The sequence below is a fragment of the Herpailurus yagouaroundi genome, unplaced genomic scaffold (genome assembly GCF_014898765.1).
Source record: "Herpailurus yagouaroundi ecotype Mexico unplaced genomic scaffold, PumYag 186, whole genome shotgun sequence".
NCBI lineage: Eukaryota > Metazoa > Chordata > Mammalia > Carnivora > Felidae > Herpailurus > Herpailurus yagouaroundi.
This window is the reverse complement of record NW_024412417.1, coordinates 44,549,796-44,574,585: the sequence shown is the minus strand read 5'-3', so window position 1 is coordinate 44,574,585 and position 24,790 is coordinate 44,549,796. Positions and strand designations below refer to the sequence as shown.

The 24,790-nt window shown below is 50.3% G+C and overlaps 1 protein-coding gene across 4 annotated transcripts in view; it reads left to right on the top strand.

Moving 5' to 3' along the window:
* The window catches only part of COL22A1 (collagen type XXII alpha 1 chain), a 258,511-nt gene that overhangs the window by 164,805 nt on the left and 68,916 nt on the right, over nt 1–24,790 (top strand). For all 4 annotated transcript variants that reach the window (XM_040494491.1, XM_040494492.1, XM_040494493.1 and 1 more), the window contains exons 33-41: nt 177–230; nt 561–614; nt 1,350–1,403; nt 2,656–2,709; nt 4,256–4,309; nt 6,854–6,958; nt 8,180–8,224; nt 14,737–14,814; nt 24,680–24,715. In XM_040494491.1, the coding sequence (XP_040350425.1) occupies nt 177–230; nt 561–614; nt 1,350–1,403; nt 2,656–2,709; nt 4,256–4,309; nt 6,854–6,958; nt 8,180–8,224; nt 14,737–14,814; nt 24,680–24,715 (534 nt within the window). The remainder of the gene's footprint in view (nt 1–176; nt 231–560; nt 615–1,349; nt 1,404–2,655; nt 2,710–4,255; nt 4,310–6,853; nt 6,959–8,179; nt 8,225–14,736; nt 14,815–24,679; nt 24,716–24,790) is intronic.

Sequence of the window (24,790 nt, the reverse complement as noted above, 5' to 3'; positions counted from 1 at the left end):
TGAAGGATGAGAAGAATCATCAGAGTCCCAGGTGGGGGGCGATAGGGGAGAGGACCCCAGGCAGAGATAACAGCCTTTGCTAAGGGGTCAGGTGCAGAACGCAGACAGGAGGGGCCGGTGTGGCCTGATCTGGGCACAGGGCGGGGTACGTGTGCTGTCCTCTGCTTCGCCAACAGGGAGAACGAGGGCCGAAAGGAGAGAAGGGGGATCCCGGCATGCCTGGCGAGCCGGTGAGGGCCCTGCACCCTGTGTCCTGCACCCCGCGCATCCCCCGCCCCGCGCACCTGGTCGCAGGGCATCCAAAAGCCGTGTGACTGCATGTCTGAACTGCATGGTCTACTCACAGGATCCCCGCTAACCGAATCCAGCCCCTTCCTCCTTCCTCACAGCTCCAAGGATGTCCCCACCGTGGATCCCATACCAAACCCACTGCACGTGTCCCCACCCCACCTGCTAGGAACCAGGGTGACCCCAAGCCAGAGCCACTGCCCTTGTCCCCGCCCCACCCTACCTGCTAGGAACTAGGGTGATGACCTAGTTCCTTGATGGTTCCATTGCAGGGGTCTCAAGGCCGTCCTGGAGAACTGGGGCCTCGGGGACCCATCGGAGCGCCGGTAAGAAACCCTCTCTCCGACTGTGGGCTCTGAGTTGCAGAAAACCCTGCCCACCCGCTGTCTCTCCCTGTCCCCAGTGGCCCTGCCTGCCTGGCATTTTGGGGCAGCCCAGCAGGGGGCACTACCACAGATGCTGTGAGCCCAGCGCCCCCGGGGGCCCTCACAAGGCACCCAAATGCAGCTCTGGGGGTGGGCGCTACCTCTGGACCCCTGGATGGGGAAGTGATGCTGGGACACGGGGTGGTTCAGATGCAGGAAAACCCTGCCACCCTCCCCTCTGACTGGCGGCTCTGGTGTATCTGCTGCTGGTGCGGATTAGCATTTTTATTTTGTGGTTATTTTTCTCTGTTTGAGCTCCTTAACTGCCTCTCTCTCGGGCACGTTCTCTGGAGAGTTCCCTTTGGACTGACCTGTCTGGGCTCAGATCCCAGGGGTGCCACTGGCTGGCTGTGTGCACCTGGGCCGCCCTGTTCCTCTGAGCCTCGTTTACATAAGGTGTCTGCGTGAATACCTATACCCAGGGGGTGGTGAGGCCAGAATAAAATAACCACAGGCTGGGCTCCAGCGGATGGACAGACGGCCAGGAGGTTGTGATTTCCGCATGCTGTGGACTCTGCTCCCTGCGCAGTGTCCATTAATGGATTCCGATGAGCAGGGTGTCCCTGAGATGGTCCCACATGGGGACAAGCACAGCTTCCCCATGATGTCTCACTGCCCCCTTTGTCTCCTGGGCAGGGTGCCAAGGGACAAGAAGGCCCCCGGGGGGCACCTGGAGCGGCTGGAAACCCTGTGAGTCCTCATGCACTTCCCGGGGGGCCCGCAGAGGGAGGCTGGGCCCACATGTGCCCTGGGCTCTGGGCTGACTGTAGGGAAGGGCCGTGTGGTCGGCCAGGGCTGGGCACCTTGGAGCAGCAAGGACCAGGAGAGACGTCCTGGTCTCTGCAACATTACTCGTGCTTCAGGGCTTTGTCGGCAAGCCCAGCCCGTGACAGGAGTGTCCTTCCACACGTGTGGGGGATGCACACAGGGACACACAAACACCCCCTCACACTTGCACACATTTGAAACCAGGGTGCACCTGTACTGTGATGCACACGCCCCTACGGAAACTGTCAGCACGCGGGCATGGCTAGGGATGCATGCAGACAGGTGCCTTCCTGCACAGGCCTTCTGGACTCTCTGCCACTGTGCCCGGTCTCCCGTGGGGCCGGGATCTCCATGGGGTTGGCGCTGGTGTCCCCAGGCTGACAGAGCTACTTGTCACGATGCCAATGGGGGAGCAGACCACCTCCGCACCGGCTCTCCCTGGGAGCAGGAGTGGAAGTGACCACCCCCATGCTCCTGGGACAGTGGGTTAGATGTACCCGGCTGTAGTGTGCTTGTATAGCCCAGGCCGTCCGTGCACGTGGCCGAGGGGAAATGGGGTCAGCCAAGGGCGGTGACCGACATGGATGTCCCAGGGTGGGGGCAGATGGCAGGCTCCTCCCTGCCAGTAGAGAGAGCCCTGGACGGGGTGCAGCCTGGAGGCAAATGGAAGCTGCATGCAGGCAAGGAGGCCTGGAAGATAACACGAGGAGCTTCCAGTCCTTGGAGAGTTCCCTGCTTCTCCATCTCCATGGTGTCGACCCCCGCACCCCCTCTCGTGGAATCTTCGTTAACCATGAGCGTTGCATTCGAATCCACTTCCTCCAGGAAGCATTCCCTGATGCATCCGTCAAAGTGAACACGCGCACACGCATGCATGGGCACACTCACACGTGCACGTAAACACACATGCACAGCACGCACCCTCCACGTCTGCCACCTCCGTGCCTTGGTCTTAAGGAGCCTCCTGTTTCCCACGTGCATGCCAAAATGCACTCACTGGAGGTCTGGCCAGTGTGCATGGGGGAGGAGGTCACCTTCCCTGTGGAGGGAACTTCGGGCCAGGAGCAGTTCAGCGAATTACCGTGAACGGAAGAAAAGGCGGGTTTACAGACACACTGGGGAAACCATCTGTAATCACTACGTGGGGCCTTTCTAAACTTCTGCCTCTGCATAGGGGACTCCTGGAGCTGCAGGCCTGCCTGGTGCCAGTGGCCCCCCAGGAAGCGCGGTGAGTGATCGGGGGAGGGCTGGGGCACCGGCGCGGGTCGTGGGTCAGTGGTGCCCACCCACCAGGTTCCCTTCTTTCTCCTCCCTGCAGCCCCGGGGGGTAGCCATCCTTCCTCCCACTTTACAGATGGAGAAATTGGCGTCCCAGAGAAGGGCACCTAGAAAGTTAAGCAGCCTGAGGCTCTAGGTCACTCATGAGACTGCCAAGTGGTAAACAGAGCTGTTGGGACTGCAGAAAACCACAGAAAGCCTCTAAGGGTCAGGCGTGTGCTCGTCAGCCCCCGAGTTTGCCGTTAGAAGAGACAAAACACACCTGAAAGGTGCAAAGGGGTCCTGACCCTTAGGGTCCCTCTGCAGGTCACTTCCCAAGGCCTCTGCTTTTCACCTTCTAAAGGGAGAGGGTGGCCGCCCGGGACAGCAGCTGACAGCGGTGAACAGCACCCTGTCCCCGGTGTACAGAGTCCCCTCCCACGGGGCCCCGCGTCTGCTGACAGGCTAGCTCCGAGAGCCACCGTAGATGATTTCAGCTTTAATGTTCCGCCATAAAACACCCGGTGGCATAGTCAAGGGCAACAGATAATTTGTCTTCCTAAAGTAGATTGAGGTCAATCCTGTTTGGTCATCATCAGCCTTTATGGATCATACTCACAGCACTTGGGAGGACAAGTATGGGGCATTGTTACATGCCAGGCTCTGTTCTAAGCACTTGATGTGTGTTAGTTCACCAAACCCCTTTGACCCTGCGAGGTGGATATGATCACCGCTTCCATTTTGCACGAGAGGAGAGGGAAGCACAGGGAGGCTGAGTCGTGTCCTTAGTGGTCGCCAGGGATGGTGCTGGAACATGGCCTTATGTCGCTCTCCCCATTTCCCTGCCTGCTGTCCGCTTCCAGGGACCAACCCTGTGTTCCTTAGCCTGAGGGTTTTCTCTGGCTTTTGGAGATCGCATTGTCCAGCCATAGGACACGTGGTTTTTAGCACCTCCGGAAGCAGCCCCTAGCTGATGGCTGTGTGGACACCTGGCTCCTTCCCCTGGGCAGCTCCGGAGGGTGCATCCTGCCCTGGCCCCTAGAGCGCGTGCAGGACTGAGCTCCAGTCACATAAACACATGCTATCTGCCCATCCACCCCATTCTCACTGCTCTGTTTCCCTACTGGGGTGTCCGTGGGCCGTTTGCACTGAGCCTTGTCTCAGAGTCAGGCTCTAGGTGATGTCAAGGACACAGGTAGAGCGGGTCCTTGGTGTGGAGCCTGTGTCCCTAGGTCACCCTCAGCCTCCTTGGTGTCCAGTGTAGGCTGCACCCTGCCCTCTTGAGAGCCACAGTCCGGGGTGGGGCAGACGTCCAGGCAGACTGGGCTCTGACACAGGGGTGTGTGAGCAGATGCAGGGTGGGGAGGCAGGGAGGAGATGGCTACCCTCTGGTGAATTGAGTCAGGGATGGGGAGCCCATGGGCACAGAGCTGTAGCCTTGGCATTGGATCACCCTTCTCTGGGGGGGTCACAGGCCATCTTGAACTTGACCATGTGAATAACCTGTCTGTTTTCAGGGCCCACCTGGCATCAGAGGCCCCCCTGGAAAAGATGGGGAGCACGGTGAGAAGGTGAGAAGGGTCTTGTGGTCAACACGCGACATCTGTTCTCAGCTTCCTTTCTTTTCAGTTTATTTATTGAGAGAGAGAGAGAGAGAGCGAGAGAGAGAGAGAGCGAGCAGGAGCAGAGGAGGGGCAGAGAGGGACAGAGACAGAAGCCCAAGCAGGCTCTGCACTGCCAGCACAGAGCCCAGTGCAGGGCTCCAACTCCTGAACCGTGAGATCCTGACCTGAGCCGAAATCCAGAGTCACTCGCTTAACCGCCTGGGCCCCCAGGGCGCCTCCACATTCCCAGCTTCTTAAAAGGCAGCAAAGGTGGAGGCAGAGGGGAGCTGCTCAGGCCTGGGTTAGGGCACTGGGGTCAGAAGGGACTTTCCAGGCGGAGGAGAGGGAAGAGAAGGCCGTGCGGCCCCCTCTGGCCAGCTCACGGCAGACCTGTGTGTCGGATAGGGAGACTGAGGCTCTGAGAGAGCAGGAGATTCGCCCTACCCCCCACAGCGAGGTCTGCCTGACTTCAAATCCTGCTTTCTCTCAGTTCGGTACACCAGCGTATCCATCCCACACCTCGTGTGCACACTTAAGCCTTCCCAAGTATGAGAAAGAGTGTTTATTTATTAGGGGCAAGAGAGATATGGTGTCTGCATGAGACATCAGCACCCCAGAGGCAGAGGAGGAAGGTGCCCAGCCTTTCAAAATCGGGTTTCACTTGCCTTCTAGAGCATGCCTCTGGGGTTTACTGCTGAGGGCCTGCGGCCGGCTTCCAGGGCATGGAAACCAGGGTTCTGAAAATCTCACACTCACAGGACAGCGACCCCCACCACATGCACGCAGATAATCCACCCGAACGTCAGTGTGCCAGTGTGGATACGACAGATCCCGGGTGCCATCCGTGCACTGGGATTTTCTCATCTGTGAGACGAGGACAGTGACATGTTGGTGGCAGGGTGTGAGGATTAAGTACCGAACTGGCATGCTGGAGGGCTCAGCACAGGGCAGGAGAGGAGATCCACTGTGGAGCCCGCCCTGCCCCCCATGAGCAGTGTCCTGTCCAGGACAGGTGTCCTCTGAATGGCGGACAGTCCACAGGGGCCCCCTTTAGAACAAGCGCCTCAACGTCTTGATCCCGATCCCTTCGAGTCCACACTTCACCCGGGACCTTTTAAAGGAGCAATCATGTTGTCTTTTCCATTTGGGCAGAATTAACAAGAATAGATGTTACATTTACTGGATTTTAAAATACCTGTCGCAGAGAAAAATGGTCAGCCAACCTGTGGAACATATCTTGAGTTTTCGGAGTGTTGATGATAAGCCCTATAATAATCCTTATGTGGTGCAGGTGCTAATTTTTGTTTGGAAAGAAAATAATGCCATCGTAGATGGTGGCAGTAAAAGGAGAGCACCCAGAGGAAGCCAGGGGAAAAATAACCCTGACCCATCTTCTTTGCTTTGCTTATACCACGTGTGAAGATTGGGCTCGATTCTGGACACGTTGTAAGTAGAGAACTGATGACCTGGAAGGGGGTGACCAATGCGCTGGAGGCTTTGAGGTCCAGTTGAGCCGAGGAGTAAATTAGTTGGCATATTCACCACCAGGGGGCGCCAGACACCTCTCCTTGGCTGAGCGGGAAGCCTGGGCTGTGGGCCCAGGCCCAGGGCTGTGCTGGGAAGGAGACCCGAGTGGTCCGCAAAGAGGTCAAAAGTCGTGGTGCCAGGACATGCTCTTTCTCTGTGTCACGTGTCCGGTGACTGGCCTGAGGTTTGGGGAAGCCGATCCTGCCCTAGGCTTGCATGGAAGTGCCCTTGCTTGCCCCCCACCTTGGTCCTTATTGCACCCCCTGTCCATCAGGGAATGTCTGGAGGCATTCACACTGCAGCTCAGCCCAAGGGACCCCTGCCCTGGAAGAGAAACCCTCGTGGCTCCACCCACACGCCACAGCCAGGGATGCCACATAGGGCTGGAGACTGTGGTCCTGATGGGGAGCATGTGGGTGTGCATTGGCACAGAGAGGCTCGAAGCCCAGCTCCCTCCCTCCCCGGGTCCCGAAGCTCTCTGCCTCTGGTTTCTCCTCCCCTGACTTCAGAGCCCTGAGCAGTGTTCCTATCTCTGAAGGCCTCCACTGCGAAGAGGGATTAGATTTTGTCCGCGAAACACCAGGCTTGAGGGTCGCATGTCCAGGAGACTTCTGAGACGGCACTCTTGGCTGAATGTAAAAGACCCCTGTGTCTTTACACTGCCTTCCCTCTATGCTGACCTGTGTCCAAATTTCCTCTTCTTACAAGGACACTAGTCATACTAGATGAGGGGCCGCCCTCCTCCAATATGACCTCAACCTAGCAACGAATTGCCTCTGCAAAAAAGATCCTGCTTCCCAACTGAGGTATGGGGGATTAGGACCTCAGCATAGAAATTGTGGGGGACCCAGTCCAACTTATATATGTCGTATAGAACAGTCAGAGCATCGCCAGGAAGCCTACCGGTTGGCTGGCTCACCCACCCCTGAAAAGCTTACCTTCTGCACGTCATTGATCCTGGAAACTGTCCACCTGTCTTCCCAGGGAGCAGCAGGTGAAGAAGGGAGTCCAGGACCAGCTGGTCCCAGAGGTGATCCTGGTGCTCCCGGGCTCCCAGGGATACCCGGACAGGGAAAAGATGGAGAGCCGGTGAGTGTCACAGCCAGGGCGTTTCTGTGCCCATTCGACCAAGCTAGAATTCAAAAAGACAAGGGAAAAGGGGACAAAAAAAGAGAGACTGACCGACTCTCAAGGCTTAAGTGAGAAGGTCCACATAAATCCATGGAGCATGGAGCCAGGGAAGCATTTATTATGTTAACTATGGTCCAGGCACTCAGCACCAAACATTTAATCTTAACTATCCTGGAAGTGAGTGCTTCTTTTTTTTTTTTTTTTTTTTTTTTTTAGCCCATTCACGCTACTATAACACAATAGCATAACTTAGTGGTCTCTAAACAACAGAAATTTATTTCTCACAGTTGTGGAGGCTGGAAGTCCAAGTTCAGGGTGTCCGCGTGGCCAGGTTCAGGGCCAGAAGACCCATTCTGTTTTGAGTTGCAGAATGCCTACTTCTCATTGTGTCCTCACATGACAGAAGGAGTGAGGGGTCTCTCTGGAGCCTCTCTTATGAGGACACAAATCTCATTCTTGAAGGTTCCACCCTCATGTCCTAAACACCAAAGTCCCTGCCTTCTAGAACCATCTCCTTGAGCCTTAGGATTTAACCTATGAATTTGGGGAGGACACAAGCATTCAGACCATAGCAGTATTATCACCCCTATACTATTGATGGGGAATATGAGGTTTGGGGAGGTGAATCACTTGCCAAAGTCACAGAGCGTGGCTGTGAACCCACAAGAGACTGGACCCTCGCCTCTTCCTCCACTCTGGCTCGCTGGCAATACATGCAAATGTAGAGTTGTGATTTTAATTCTGGCCGTGCATCTGCATCAAGCAAAACCCTCAAGCCTGAAGTTGAAGATTCTTCTCATTGGCTCCCCCAGGTCTTGAGGTCATGGTAGACAAGAAAGAGACCAGGCTTTGGAGCCCATGGACTCTGCTTTGAAGCCTGGCCTTGCCTGTCCTTGTGGGAGCCTTGAGTAGAAGGATCTTAAGTAGGAAAGCAGGCTAAGAGAAACTGGGATTTGCTCTGGGTCACACGGAGGCAAGGCGGTAGGTGGCAGGGTCAGAATTCACACCTAAGACACCTATAGCTCAGAAACAGTCATTTCTTTTGTAAACAACAGGCCACGGTGAGACCCCTGTCTCTCTCGAGCCCGCAGCACAGGGCGCGCACGGCTTGGCTTGTGGAAGATGGTAGATGTTCATTTGTGGTCCTCTCATTGTCCTCATGTCATTCATTTCCCCCAGGGGCTTCGTGGGCCACCCGGATTACCTGGACCTCTAGGAACCAAGGTAAGTGTTTATCCAAGCAAATCATGATGCCGTGGGCTGTCCTGCAAAAGGGACCGTGCATGATTGTATCGGGAGCATCTCTGGTCACTTCTCAGCTCCACAGTTAATCACATTCTGCTTGACTGAAGACTCTACAGGGACACTTCCCTGAAGTTATCTTTACACTGAATCATTCATTCTTTGACTCATCTGTGCCCCGATCACCAGTGAGTGCATTTATGATTGTATCCGTTGCTCACATCCACTAAGCTGCTGCCACATGTTGGATCTTGAGGTGGGCCGTGGGACGGCACTGATGTATGTGACATGTCCCCAGCCCTCTGACAGCTCACCAGCCAGAGGGGAAGGCAGATGAATGAGTAGGCAAAAGCAGACCAGTGCTAGGATAGAGGGAGGCTTGGGGCATAAGGGAGCTCCAGGGAGGCTCCCCAGCCCAGCCTGGTCGGACTGGAGAAGGCTTCATGGAGGAGGTGATGTTTGTCCTGATTTTAAAGTGCTTGCAGCAGTTGGAAGGAGAAGAAGTGAGGAAGGGGTTCTCTGCAGGGGTACTTACAGGGGAGAAGACACTGAGGCAGGACACGGAATGTGTTCAGAGACCAGGACGTACCGTGAACGCACCCACCTCCAATGAAACATGACTTGACCAACTCAGATGCTTGAACGTAAGCATGTGGCAAGTCAGTCAATGATGGATGGACATTGAAATGTGTTTTTTCTTGCTTCAATTTAACATACATATAAAAGACCACATTAAAATCTTGTATAATTATTTTTTTAGCCACTTGTGTGTATTTATGAAAACGAATTTTAGTAATTCTTCTTGTGTGCCTTCAGTGCCATTTTCTGTCACACCCAGAGCCACTGTCTTTTTTTTTTATAGTTTATTTATTTATTTTGAGACAGTGTGTGTATATACTTGCATGACTGGGGGAGGGGCAGAGAGAGGGGGAGAGAGAGAATCCCAAACAGGCTCCATGCTGTCAGTGCAGAACCTGATGTGGGGCTTGAACTCATGAACCATGAGATCATGACCTAAGCCCAAATCAAGAGTTGGATGCTTAACCGACTAAACCACCTGAGTGCCCCCCAGAGTCACTTTCTGAGTCAGCCAGCACTTTTCTGCAGCACGCCCCCATCCATCCCACCTGTGTTAGGATATAGCGCTTCTGGAAGCCATGATGGGAAGATTTATCCCAAGCCCCAGATCCTCATCCATTTAATGGTAACTATAGTTTTTACTCTACAGCTGTATCTTTAGGATCTCAACAACAGAACCACAGAATGTGTTGCTTCTTAAATTGAATGTACATGGCTCATTCACAAGAATATCCAGGGTAAGAAGTTTGAGGCCCCCAAATAATTGCTGCACCTACATTACACATCTTTGCTGCATGGTTTCCCTCTATTCAGGCAGGTAGCCTCTGTAAGCAATCTAAGCTTGCACCGATGGAAGTCATGGTCACTAATGTGCATCCTCTGGTAGCTATTTTGTCATTTGCGATCAAAGAAAAGAGAAATGGGAGTGTTCTTGGGGTGATCTGAGCAAATATATGGCAACTCCCTATTTTCTGGAGAAAAAAACCCAACCTTGGAGACAACTTTTCCTGAATTTGGAGGCATATAAAATAGTCCCACATGCCTGGAGTAATGGGCACGTGTGGAGAGGAGCAGAAGGCAAGACACAAGCTCTGGAGAATTTTATGGATCAACCACCAGCCTGAGGCTGCCGTGATGTGCTGAGCCCCACATCTGGGTGCTCCTGTGCTCTCACTTTTCTCCCTAACAGGGAGCCTTCAGCCCCTTAGAAGAAAGGAAGGCAAAGGCACCAGAAATGGCTTAAGATGTCCTTTTCCTATGATTACTATTCATGAGTTTAATAAAATCTGTCTCCCAGGCAGAGTTTGGGGGGAAATCGATGATATAATACAAATAAAAATAGTTGCCTGACTTTGTGCTGTCAGAGGTACATGCTCAATAAACAGTGATCCTTGGGGTGCCTGGGTGGCTCAGTCAGTTGAGCATCTGACTCTTGATTTCAGCTCATGTCATGATCCCAGGGTTGTGGGATTGAGCCCCATGTTGGGCTCTGTGCTGAGCATGGTGCTGCTTGGGATTCTCTCTCTCCTTCTGTCGCTCTCCCCACTTACACACACACACACACACACTCTCTCTCTCTCTCTCTCTCTCTCTAACATAATTCAAAATTAGTGATCCTTATTATTAGATCACCCTGTGGACTCAGCTTTAGGGTGGCAGCAGGAAGATGGGGACCTAGAGAGCCCTTACCTATTTCTGCAGCCATGTTGGGAACCCACATGGAAGTGGATGGAGGCAGCACTGAAGAGAGAGGCAGGCTGAGGCTCCAGGTGAGGAGTGCAGAGAGCCTTGACCTGGGGTCCACTTGACCAACCAGTGTCACCTGCGGGTGACCCAGGGTTAGACATGGCATCCCTTTGGCCAGATGTTTTCTCCTATTTAAAATGTGAGGGATGGAAACAGATGACCCATTCCCATGTTGATATTGTATACATGTATAAGTTGGAATGTTGTTTAGAAATAAAATTTCCATACTTAATTGGCACTGGGAAGGTAAGTTTGAATTCAAGGATGTCTTTAGTTGAAGAATGGGCTGTTTGTGGGTTGGAAGCAGGGAAGGATGAAGAGAGATACAGGAGAGCGCCTGCTGAGTGCCCCCGCTGTCCATGGTGCTGACCAGAAACCCCTGGCTGGAGGAAGGGAGCCATATAATGGTTTTCAGGGCAGACCCCCTTCCTAATTACTTAAACTGCAGGAGGGTTCTTAAAGAAGCCTTTCCTTTTCTTGGGTGGCACTCATTTCTAGCAAAATGAACAGGCTTTGCCTTCATTTTGTGGGTTAGGGTCACAGCTCAGTGACCTACAAGATAGATGGCTTGAAGCAAGTGGTTTACTCTTTCTGAGACCCTCTTGTCCTTTTCTGTATAAATGGGTAAAGCATATTTAACTCCCAAAGGGCTCCTGTGGAAAGAAATGATGTCATTCTCCGTCCACGACCTGCACTTACTCATGCATTTCTTTCCTGGACACTGTTGGACTGGCCCAGAATGTCCTGCAGCCAAAATATTTTCTAGAGTCCCTATCACAGATTCTAGCTCCTGTGCCCCCTTTGTTTCTTAATCATAAGCCTTTTTCCTTTAGCTGGCAGAACATTAAGGCCTTTTGCTCTTTTCTTGGAGCCTTTTTCTAAAAGTTTCAGTCCATTAAGCTGTAAAGTGTTGTTGCTTTGGGGAAATGTTAGCATCATCATGGGCCATAAACACAGGAAAGGAACCAGGTCTGGCTACCTTGCAGAAAAGAATAATCAGAGACTCAGATTCCAGGCTGGGCTGAGTGTTCCCTCCTGGCTCTATCAAGCTCCTTCCTCTTAAAATGTTGATTTCGGTCAAAGGCAGAATTTAGTACCTGACAAAATGTTGGCAGTGATGGATTCACTCATTCCAGCACTCAGGAAATAGCTATTAAAGGCTGCCGCTGGTGCCAGGTCCTAAGCTGGGCACTGTGGATGCAAAAGTGTATCGACCTTGTACCCAACACAGGGTCTGACTCATCCTAGGTACTGGACAAATGCTTGTTCAATTAATGGGTAGGTGAACGAATGGGAAGTTTCTACTCTTTTTAAATTTTTTTTTCAACATTTATTTATTTTGGGGACAGAGAGAGACAGAGCATGAATGGGGGAGGGGCAGAGAGAGAGGGAGACACAGAATCGGAAACAGGCTCCAGGCTCTGAGCCTTCAGCCCAGAGCCTGACGCGGGGCTCAAACTCACGGACCGTGAGATCGTGACCTGGGAAGTTTCTACTCTTAAGACACTTACGTAGATGCCAGAGGGTCAGACAGACACAATGGGAGAGCAGCGTGTTAAGGTTAACGAAGACACACGCAGACATGGGCGGGAGGACAGACAGGAGGACAGGCAGAGGTGGGTTTATGGAAATGGGATGATTGGGCTACTCTTACTTGATGGGTCAGCGTTTGGAAGGTTAAAACATGAATGTTTGGTGTGTTTAGCTGGCAGTAGTTAGGGTTTGCTGGTAAGTAAGAGACAGCCTCGGGAGCAAGAGGGGAGCCAAGCTAAAACAAAATGGTAAGACAATTTACATGAAACACTTTAAAGAGAAACCGAGATGCAAAAGGGTATGGATTTCTCTGGTATTTACGTGTGTTTGTTTTCTGTCTTCTAATTCTACTGATAAAGTAATAATAACACGTTTATAATACTCAATGTTAAATTGTCTCTTACCTTTTAAATGAGTCTTCGTAAGATACATGGGAGAATGTTCTCTCCCTTTTTTGTTGATTGACGAGGGCCCTAAGGTACAGAGAGGCTATGGGACTCACCCAGGTTCCAGTACCAGGTGGACACTGTCCTGAAACTGGACCTACAGTCACCTGACTGCCTGTTTGAACTCTTCCCATGTGGCTGTCTCATTGGTGCAGTGCGTTTGTGACTGACGCATCACGGAGTGTGTTCATCCTTAGTTCATTACACTTTTCCCCCATTTTTCCTTATTTCTGTACTTCCTCCCTTCCCCACCTTCCCCATGCATGCAGATTAGATTTTCTAGCCATCCCAATCATCTCGTACTTCTCAGAATAAGCCATATTACATTTTTCTAAAAAACAGTGTTCCATCCAGGACTTCTAAGAGAATTTTAGGAGGGGCCTATTTACAGAGGCAAGGGGGAAGGGGCATGGGGTGCTGTGGCTCTCCGGAAGCATGGCCTCAGTGGGCCTGGAAGGACAGTGGGTGCAGATGGTGTTACTAGAGAGAGGTTTGGGGTTCGGTTCATCTCTTGTGAGAACTTCACAAGTCCTGTCCCTCCTACTTTCCATGAACGAGATTTCTCTTCAGCATGTGTTGGAAATGGGCATCGTTTGATCTTAGAACCTATGTCACTGCTGGTAATAAACGCACAGCAAACATTGGTCAAATGAATATAACTTTGGTACTCATCCAGGCAACAGACCTACTGCAGGAAAACTAATCATCTTAGAAACGTTACTTTTCTTAAAGGTCCAAAATGTGAAATTTTTCAATCAACGTGATGGTTAGAGGGAAAGCTGATTATCAACGGGATTTGTTTCACGCTTAGAAACATAAACCTTAATAAGTGATGTGTTGCCTAGCAATGTCAGGCTCCACCTCAAATCAGATTGGTGCACATTATCTCATTGGCTTCTCATGGTAACCTTCTAAAGCTCTTTTCGTTTGTCATACGCGTTAACTCATCCCAGGGATATTAAATAGCTCGAACAAGATCAGCCACCATTTCAGTGTTAGGCTTGGCTAGAGTTCAGCTGACCTAATACAGGTGCACAGTCTTGCACAAAATTGATGGGGCCCTGTGTGTTCTGGGCCGAATTTATTTTGGAATTAGAAAGGTAGTAATTTTCAAACTCTAGCTGTAGCATTTACTGTGGTGTGTGGGCCAGCAAGCCTAGTCAAACTCTTTAATATTGATGCAACAGAAGCCTGGAAGCATCCATACAAAACGGGATAACTGAAGGGTGTGAGGAGCCTGTGTCGGCACCAGTCAGGCTTTGCTGCCAGTTGAGTTAGGGTAAGCCTTTGTGTTCAGAGGCTGAGGATTTTGAAATTGTGGATAAAATGGTGTGATTCAATCTCAGCTTCCTTCTCCAGGAAGTGGCAGACATTCTTTCTTTTTTCTCTTCCCATCGAAGTCCAGAATGACGGGTGCGTGAGAACAGAAAGAGCCACGGCAGCTAACTTGCACGGAGCCCTGAGCCAGGCTGTGCATCCAGCATGGCGCTCTGCATGTGTCCTCTGGTTTTGTCAGCACGACCACCTGCTGACCTGGCAGCTCCTGTTATTACCACCCCCCACCCCCTCACCTCCACCTCCTCCTCCTTTGTAAATGAAGAAACAAAAGCTCAGGGAACTTGTCACTTTCTTGAGTCAATAGTGAATGAGTGTTGCAGACAGAACTTCAGCCCACCCTCTATTAACCACTATTCTTGAAGGCAGTGGTTATAGCTCAGTCATCCTTGCCACTCCCAACCCCTGGAAACGTGGCTTGCAAATATAGGTACTTGACAAAGTATTGGTAAACCGTTGCCAATTTGGAAACTAATTGGAAATGTAGGCACATAGTAAAATCTGGGGTGTGGTCAGGATGGGAGCGTGATGAGGTCTGGAGAAGGCACAGGAAAATTTGGAACTGTGGTCGCATAAAGGGTGACCATCTTGTTACAACCACACTGGGAGCCATGGTCAGTGTTGGGGCATGGTACCTTGAAAGGTGCATGGTCATGGTTGGTGGCTGTGTATATGTATGGTGGACCGGGTGGGTGATGGGCTGCCTAGGGTCTGTGGAGAGACACACAGAGCCCAGGTGGCAGGAGAGGTGTTGATGGACAGCAGTCGGGACGGTAGGAGGGGCATGATTCCTTTTGTACATGGGCTCTGTGCTGCTCGGAACTGACCTCTTAATCATATTTTTCCTCTTTCTAGGGGGACCGAGGTGCACCTGGGATCCCTGGCTCCCCTGGCAACCGTGGCGACCCAGGCATTGGGTTGGCTGGCCCTCCTGTGAGTCTTAATGTTTTTGCACTTCCTCCCTCACCCTCAGGCCACACAGCCACTCCCTGCTAGCCCCTGAGTGAATGTATAGCTTGGGCTTTCCTGCAGAGACCCTCCCTTTCCAGCTAACCTGGGAGCGGTTCATGGTCCTCCAGTCCATTGGGACCTAGACCCGCCTACTGGCTTTGTTCTCAAACTTGGTGTAGTTTGTGTGGGAATAAGGCTTTGGGGAAAAACTGGACTTGTCCAATTGAAAGAGGAGAGAGCAAAATTCATTAATATTAAAAAAAGATCAAAAAGGACTCACTGGCCAAACTTTGCAAATCTGAGTTGTAGCCCGTGAACCTGAATTGACGGGGAAGGGGTGTGATGTGGGGGAAACAGCAAGCTCTCATGTACTGTAGGTGTAGTGAGTTCATTACCCCTCTTCCTCCAGTTAGTCTACAGGTGAGGACATGAATGCAATCAAGGACGGTTTTCATACAGTGGAATCTATGCAGTGGTCCTTAGATTGGTAGTTTGATAAATAATGCACATCAGTCTGATGGATATGAGTCTACAGACTCCCTAGAGGTGGTGACTTTAGAGCTTAATCGAGATTGCAAGGACCAGGGATGCCTGCGCCTCCATCCAGGTGGAGGATAGCGGTCAATATTTTCAGCCAGCCTCCACCTGAATATCTTGAGAAATGGAAGACACGCTCCTTTGAAAGGTAATGCACCTGGATTTGGAATGTAGGCAACTATTTCTATAGAGAATCGACATTTATTAGAATTTTTTTTCCCATTGAGAGTAGGAATTTGGTCTTCTGTGTCTTCTACCCCTGGCCTCTGATTCTTCCCTTTGGTGTCAGAAAGATCACACCTCCTACCCCCTTGTACTGCATTGTAGCCTTCAGAATTTAAGGCCAGTTTCCAATCCTGGTGATTTGTCTTCTGTGTAGTCCCTTCTTTGCTACCAAGATGCACAGCACGTTAATGACGCACCTTAACATTGTATTGACTTTTTTCTTGAGAGCCATGTTGCTCGGCCCTCTTGGGCTGCTTTAACAAAAATAATCATAGACTGTGTGGCTTATAAGCAATAGGCACTTATTCGCCACAGTTCTGGAGTCTGGATGTCCAAGATCAGGGTGCGAGCAGATTCATCGTCTGATGGTCCTTTTCCTGATTCATAGATGGCTGTCTTTTCTCTGTGTCCTCAAAGGGTGGAGGAATGAGGGACCTCTCTCCAGGTTCTCTTTTCCAAGGACACTAATTCCAGTCATGAAGCCTCTGCTCTCATTACCTAGTCACCTCTCGAAGGCCCATTTCCAGATACCATCATGAAGGAACTTTGGTTTCCATGTAAGAATTTGGGGAAGACATAAACATTCAGTCTGTAGCACCTGTCTTACTATTATTGAAAAGAAGCTCGCATACCCAGTCCTTTTCAAATGCTACTACTAAGCCTCATCATATCCAAACTATTCATGTTGTTACCGCTATTTAACCCAGTCTAACTCCACCCCTATTCTGGATATAAACCAGAGCAGCACATGACCCCAGTCTCTGCTTGGTTTTGCATGCAAGAACTACCGACCTCAATAAAAACCCATTAAAGGAACCCTACTTTTTGTCTCTCAAATAATTTGAGAGGAAATCCAGTTTCTTACCCACAGTATCACTTATAAAACAGAAATTCCCTTTTCTTCCATCTGTGGTCCTCTTACATACCACCGTTGGTCTTGGGTCCCTCACTCTGTCCCTGAAATTCTCCAGGGAACCCCCCCCCTCCAGCTTGCCTCATTTGCTCACCACCAGAAATGACCACAGCCCTTCCATCTCACATGGGGTGCGGGGCTCCTGTCTCCTTAAAAGTGCCTGAAACCATGGAGCAGGCATATGGAATCCCCTTGGGAATGTCCAGTTTTAGTCTGTCTTTCTTCCAAAGAAATTCTCAGAACAAATCCTCCTGCTTCATTACATCAACCGTATCTTTTGTCTTTGGCTATTTTTTTTTTTTTTTCAGTTTTTTGGTAGCTGGAAGGAACAGGGTTCAAGCGTTGTTATTTCTGAAACCCTCCTTCTCCTGGGGCCTGATCTGGAGTGAGGATTCTGCCTCATGTAGGAATTAACCCTAGAATAGAAAACTTTTTGTAAGGGAAGCTGTAAGGTGAATGTAGGGCTCTCCGTCACGTAGCAGGTCTCTGTAGATCCCGGTCTGTTCCCTACAGGCTCACCGTGTCAGGCCCTTAATCAGAACGCCAGTTGGTAGAGGGGGACATCGTCCACCCCACCTCCCGCTTCAGAGCCAGCTAAAGTAAGCCATGAAATATGTTCATGCCTAAGTGATTCCACCTGAAAAGTAATTGGCTGGCTGCAGCCAAGGGGCTATAAATCAACTCTTTATTGTCTTTCCTCTTCAACTTATTACAAGCTTCCGTGGCGGACGAAAGCTTACTGAATTTTCATAAATCCTGTCTTTGGCCCCTTGCCTAGGCTCTTGATGACCTGGGAATCTGCACAGAGGATGCAGGGGTGCGCTGAGAGTCAGGGGAGGTGAAGGAGGGGGTGATGCCAGGGGTGTGGGTTCACCAGGGACTCAGCTGCCTCTTTACGGGACCAAGGCCATTTGCCGAGTGGTCTGTGTCTGGCCTGGTGCCCAGTGTAGAAGCCTGCATACCCACCGCCTCCTGCAGTCCTGTGAATGTGCCCTACCACTGGGTGAAAGCTGCCTTCTGCAGAAGCCTCTCCTGAGAACAGGGTTCAGTGCAAGGAGTTTATTTGGGAAATGCTCCAGAAATCACTACTTGGGGGGGTAGCCTGTGGGGGAAGGAAGGGAAGTGAGGGAGACTGTGTTCACGAGCAGGCTTGGGCTGTGGACGACTAGGGCTTCCTTCTGCTGACAGCCCGGGAGAGGTGAGAGGCCTGGTGCATTGCAGAGTTGTTCTCCAATGGGGGGGGGGGGGGGGGGGGGGGGGGTGTTTGGGGTGGCCACTGCTTTTGGCCCAGTGGGTGGAGGCTGCTCCCTGCGGGGCTGACTCCCAGGAGCTCTCAGCCTGCCCCGTCCTCAGGCCAAGAGTTGTCCTGTGGCTCCAGAAAGCCCGGGATGCTGCCAGGTGCCAGGGGGAGGGGGCATTTGGAGAGGGGCGCTGATGGCTCGACTACATCACTGTTTTCCAGGTTAACAATCTGAGGTTCACGAGGTGGAGTGACTTGGCCAATGTCACATAGCCCGTCCTGTGCCAGGGCCAGGATGCACATCACCTCCCACATCCTCCCAAAGCAGTTCTCTTTGCCTGTGTCACCTCACCCGGTGGTTTCAGCAGGATGAGCAGGATTATCCATTTCCATTAAGCGCTCCCATTAAGGACGGATCAGCTTATAAGTTATTCTTCACGTCCTCCCTTCCCTGGCATTATGCTCTGAGGCCTTTGGCATCCGGGAGCAGTGCCGACCCCACTGGAAGGGAGCCCTGGCTTTCCCTGCCAGCCTGTGCACCTCACTGGACAGGGATATGGGTGGCAAAGCAGCTGTGGGGGGTTTGGCTTCTAGATTCAAGACACTCACAAAAAAACCCTTTAATCTCCAGGTTGCCTCTGATCTTCCTTTAGCAAGGTTTTAAACGCTTAAAAATGATCCAGCTTAGGCCTGAGGGCAGATCACAGTGCTACTGAACCTCACTGAACCCAGGAGCTCGAGGTCTGCAAGGGCGAGATTCCCGCTGACGACCGTGTTCCCTGAGACCCACGCCTTCTGATTCTGTCAGTTTCTTCATGGGTGAAGTGCCTGTAATTTCTGTAGCGGCAGCAGGGGTGTCGTGAGGTTACATCATGATAACATTGGTAATGACACCTGGCACCCTGCCTTTGACCTTCTGATGTCATAAAAATCCTCCCCCGACCTTTCCTTCCCGTCTGCAGTCTTTTGTACCGACGCCCTCCTTGGTGTAGGTAGAGTCGCATGTCAGTCAGGACTGGCTCGCTGTTAGGCTGACAGCCCGATGGAAGAAAGAAGCATGGAGCTGATGATGTGCAATAAAATGTGTCAGTGTCCTAACAGTTTTTTTTAACTCCCCATCATCTAGGAAATAGTATAATAAATAAGACTAGAGATAAAAGCTCCTGAAAGGTGGCAGAACAGTAACCCCAGCGAGCCCGCTGGTTGGCCTCCAGGGGGCAGCAGTGAGCAGGGCAACCAGGACCTGTGGGTCCTGTTCTCCTTTTCATGTTCCAGTGAAGACAGAGAGGTAACACCACTTGCCTGAAGTGACAGCTGGGACTTGGTGGAGCTAGGGTTGGGCCCCGAGCATCCTGCCGCGCTCCAGGCAGGGCAGCGATAGTGACACGTCCATGCTCGCAAGTCTTCATGGGACAGCGTCTTCTCCGTGCACCGTGGCTTCTGAGCTACGACTCAGGAGGCTAGCGGTTGTTCTCTGCCCCTTTCTTTATGGAGGTACAGTTGCCACACAAGGTCACGTCGGTTTCAGGTTGTACAGAAGCGTTGCGTTTTGTTCATGTGTCTTATCTGCCTGTTTGGTTCTGTTCCTTTGTGTAGGAGAACCAGAGAGCCACTCAGGTCAGGCCGTCCCAAGAAGGAGGCTGGCCAGTTTCCCTCAAAGGGAGTTGGTGCGGCCACGTGGCCACTTATCTGGCCCTGCTGGGGGACATTTCTCAGGCATTTCACTATGGGCATTTCTCAGTAGTTACCGCAAAGCTGATGCCCAGGGAATGTGCGGGTCTTTGCTCACTAACACGCACTCCCATCCTGTTCTGTGCACAAGGTGAGGTGGGGAGGGTGTGGATGGCGAGACACCCTCATACCCTAGAGCTCTGCATATGACCAGGAACTGAGTATCCCACTCTTGGTGTTTAGATTCAAGTCCTGGTTGATGAAACAAAAAGATTTTTTTTTAATTTTTCTGTTTGTTTACTAATCCATTTTGAGAGAGAAAGAGCATGAGCAGGGGAGGGGCAGAGAGAGAGGGAGGGAGAGAGAAAATCCCAAGCAGGCTCTGCACTGTCAGCACAGAGCCCAATGCAGGGCTCGAACTCATGAACTGTGAGATCACGACCTGAGCCGAAACCAAGAGTGGGACCCTTGACTGACTGAGCCAGCCAGGTGCCCCCAAAAATGTTTTAAAATAAGTTTCCACGGTCACTTCTGGTTGGGAGCTCTCCTTTCGGTCTCTAGTTCTGGCCTCGTTCGGCCTCCCTCCTACCTCACTCCTGGATTTCCACCCTGGCCTCCCCGCCTGGCCTTCTCCAGCCGCTGGGGTACCCACACCACCCCAGAGCCTGGATCTGAGCTCATCCGTAACTCGGAAGCCTCTCCTGAGGGGCACTGCAGGCCCTTCTCACCCAGGCAGACCCCAGCTGCCCTGGGAAAGTATGGCTGCAGCCACCAGGCATTCCCATGTCAAGGAAAGGAGCTGTTCTTTCCTGCGCAAAGCTTGACTTCTCTTCTGCCGGGGTCGTGCTTGCCCTTCCCTGCCTGTGAAGCCCACCGGCCTCTTCCCCCAACCTCTCTCCCCTGGCACCCTCTGGGTAAAGCCTCCCCCAAGTCTCTCAGGCAGGCGTCAGCAGCTCTGGCATCTTTCAACCCGGACCCACGGAGTCCCCATTGGTTATTAGAAGGGTGGGTTTCCTTACTTGAGCACTGAGCGTAGGCATCCTCCGTGACCACCACAGAGCCTGGCACACGTTAGCGTTCAGATAAAAGACCGTGGAGCAGAAAATTGCACCTTGGTGTTAGGTTATCAGTGGGGAGAAGGGGTGAGAGGTGACCAACCTTCAAAGGAGGGAAACAGTGATGTCAGCATAGCAGCATAGCAGAGGAAAAGTGTTTAGCGTATCTAGAGCCTCTCGGGGCTTTCGGTTTTGTGAGTTTTCACTGTCTGCAATTATCAGCAAATAACAGAAGCATTGTGGTGCATGTGTATGCATGTGTGTATACTATGTGTGCATACTACATATATAGTGTATGTGTGTATATAGTATATGCGTGTATATATAGTGTACATAGTATATTTATAGTATATGCACACACATACATACACACTGTATATACTTATATTTATCAAGTATATATATTTTGTATTTAGTATGTATGATATATAACGTATATGATATACATGTAGTATCATATACATTTAGTATATAGTATACATATATATAGTGTATATAATATACATATAGTATAATATACATACAGTACATAGTGTGTACTATACAGATAGTGTATATACATGCATGCACACATTCTATACTTACACTTATTGAGTATATATACTTTATAATTTTGTGGTGTATATAATATACAGTGTATATAATATGCATATAGTATAATACATATAGACCCCATAGTATATAGTATACATATGCATACATACATATACACTATATGTATACTTATATTTATCAAGGAGAAATTCAGATACACCAAAAGAATATTTTGGGAGAATAGCCAAATGAGCCTCACACAGCCACACTTAGCTCTAACAACCAGGATCCCTGTCCAAGGACACTGCTTCCTATTCATCCTCAACTGCCCTCCATTATTTTGAAGCAAATCCCAGATGTGTCTCATTTTATCTGTAAATAATTTTGGTATGTTTCTAAAAGACAATGACTTTTTAAATGCAACCACAGTTTCATTATTACACTCCCCAAAGCAATTTCATAACATCATCAAATATCCAGTCAATGGCCAAGTTCATATTTCTTCCATGAATGCCATGCTTCCGTAGTTCTCTTTTGTTTGAATCAAGACCCAAATAGAGACAGTAATTGGCTGATTTTTTTTTTAATTTCTTTTATAAATATGTAGACTTCCCTCCATTATTTTTTCTTTCCTTTTGCAGTTTATTTATTGATGAAACAAGATTTACTTTTTGGTCTCATACAGCTTCCCACAGTCTGGAATTTGCTAATTTACTAGTTTAACACATTGCCCTGTGCCTGCATTTTCTATACATCAGTAATTGGGCCGAGAGCCTTGATCAGATTCAGGCTTGATGTTTTTGGCAAGACTTCACAGGGAGTGTGTTCTTCCATCAGGAAGCACATGATGTCTGGTGGTCTCTCTCGTGGTGATGTTCACACTCTTTGATGTCCGATGCTTAGATCAATGAGCACATCAAGGGTTGCAAATTGATGCCTTTCTTGTTCTACCAACTCTTTTTTATGGATCTGCTAGAATACTTCTAGATGGAGGAAAGGCCCCTCAATTATAATTTACATACTCAGTGGTACAATTCATATGGTACAATACATATGGAATGTTCCAGTCTTCCCCTTCAGTTATTTTCAAATAATGACTTGATTCCCTAGCATCTCACAAAGATGATTAATTAGGTGCTTTTGTTTTTCATCAGTAATTTTGAACTCGTGGATTCAAATACATTTGATGCGTTTTTATGTATCTTGGTTATTCTTCCTGTTGATGCGCAGGTTGTCTTAGCCGATGCCAATAGGAGCTTATCCCCGTTGACCCCGAGTACCTTTGACAAAAGCCTAGCAGTCTCTGATTGTGTCCTTGCTTCTTGGAATGACAAGGTGCTCTAGGTTTGTGTACATTCCTTGTCCAGATCTGGGATCAGTCATTTCTCCAGGGAGCTGTTTCCTTCTAGTGGAACATGGTACCAAAGGCCAAGATATGTGTGTTGGGGTAAAGTGGCTGTTGAGCAAGCATGTCATAGGGCATAGTCTTGGAAAAGAGGGTTGTGGTTGTTGAAAACATGCTTAGGCTTCACGTGTAAAAATGCTATTATACACACCGTCCTCCTCAACACTTTCATTAAATTTCTTGAACGTATACTGACAAAAGAGCTGTGAGGGTGGGCCATGCACTGAATGGCTTAGTTCTCTACTTAGAGCATCTGTTTTCACTTCTGATCACTCAAGGCAAGGTGGCCATCTAGCTCTGCATTCTGCGTGGGAGACCAAAGCTCAGAGACAAAGTCACTTGCTTAAGGCCAAACAGCTAATAATCAATAAAGCTAAGATTTGAAATGAACGCCTTTTTGACAACAGAATTCATCTTTCACATGTGGATTTTATATGAAGTAACGTGAGAGAGAAATTTGGAGCTCAATGTAATGAGCAAGTTAAGTGCTTGAGGTCAGTCATGGAGTTTCATTTAGAACCCCGGGTGCCTCTGAAGTGACCTGGCAGTGTTCCCCTTGCTGGTAATCAGTTGTCCCTGGGTCCTTTCCTTGAGGAATGAGTGCAGTCTCAGTAGAGAACTACTTGGAAGAGCGTAGACTTCAGATGTGTGTGCGTTGGCCCATGTATACATTGACTGACACATGGCAGAACCAATGAGAAGTAAGGCAGGGAAAGTGGCTTCAGAGGCAAATAGACCCGCAGTAGAAGTAGGTCTCTTGTCTTATCTGCTTGACTTACCTGCTTGCCCGTAGGCCTCTGGAGACTCCCCATCCTTTCTTCAGTGCACTTAAGAGGATGCTACCTCTGTTTTATCAGGTAGTTCTGGAATGACTTTTTGTTAGAGAGAGCGCGCTCACATGAGCTCGGGAGAGGGACAGAGAGAGAGAGAGAGAGCGAGAGACAGAGAGAGAGAAAATCTCAAGCAGGCTCCACTCTGAGCATTGAGCTTCATCCCATGACCTGGGATCATGACCTGAGCTGAAATCAAGAGTCAGATGCTCAACTGACTGAGCCAACTGGGCGCCCCATCTGGGACATATTTAATAAGCAGACTTTAAGGTTACCTGGCTTGTCATATTGCCAGAAACCTATGCATTTATGAGCAATCCTTCTTCCTCTTGGGAATATCTGGGAAGTTCTCCTGGGCTCTGCCACACAGAGACGCAGGGTACGCTAGACTGGGCAGGAGGTGTGTTAACCCCTCTGTCGAGTGACTCCCGGTATGGTTTCGGCAAGCCCCAGTCTCCTCTGGCCTGACTCTGATCATCAGTGAAAAGTGAGCGTGATTACACCTGATTCCAAAGTTCCCATACTCTAAATTGTTCATTTTGATGGAGTCCCATTTGCTCTGCTGTACTTTGCCGTAACTGCCACGGGGCACTGTGCTGAGTGCTGGAGAGACCATGCCGAGCAAGGTGCTCAGTACCCACCTGACCACGCAGCACTCAGCCATTCAGCGGGGAGGACAGGCCGCCGAGAAGTGAGGCTGGTCTCCAACCTTGCGTCCTGGATGGGGTGCATGGAGGGGCTAGAGAACATCTCTAATGAGCATCCCATGAGGAGCACATCTCAACTGAGAACCAAAGTGTGACAAGAATGTGTCCAGGTAGAAAAGCAGGGCACACTCTTCCATGCAGAAGCATAGCATAGGGAAGATTCAGGGCAAGGGAGGGTTCCACTCACGGGAGGACCTGAAACCACACACTAATGCCTTAATCAGTGGCCACATCTTAGATGCAATATCCAGAAGCCAAATCCTAAGCTGGATGCACTCATAGCAGGGTGGACCGGGGTGGGGAACATCCCCTGTTAGGAGGTGGGGGCCACCACAGCAGCATCAGCCAAAACAGGCCATGCTGGGGAGTCTGGCCCTGCGTGTGCCCCCAGCATGTCCCAAGCAAGACGAAAGCACAGCACGAGGATCCTGGGATGCTGGCTCCCACCCTGCACCAGAGGTCCAAACTAGAGATAAGCTCAGTGTCAGGAACCAAGTGGGTGCCAGGATAAGGTGGTACCTGTTCCGGGACAAATGGAGAAAGTTCCAGGACGATCTCCATGGGTGGCATTTCCGGGTGTTGTGAGCAGGTGTGACTGTGGCTTAACACCAGGGGGCAGTTAGCTACTCCTTCGAGGACAGTGAAGACCTGGCTTGGAAATCATAGCTACGGTATGTTTACGGTATTTCCTTCTGACTTTACTTACTTGTTTTGTTTGTTTGTTTCTTAGGGACCCTCTGGACCACCAGGAGACAAAGGGCCCCCGGTACAGTATGAGTGAAATGAAGGGCTGGGCTTCATGGAGAAATTATTTTCTAATTAAAGCAATTTTATATTGGGG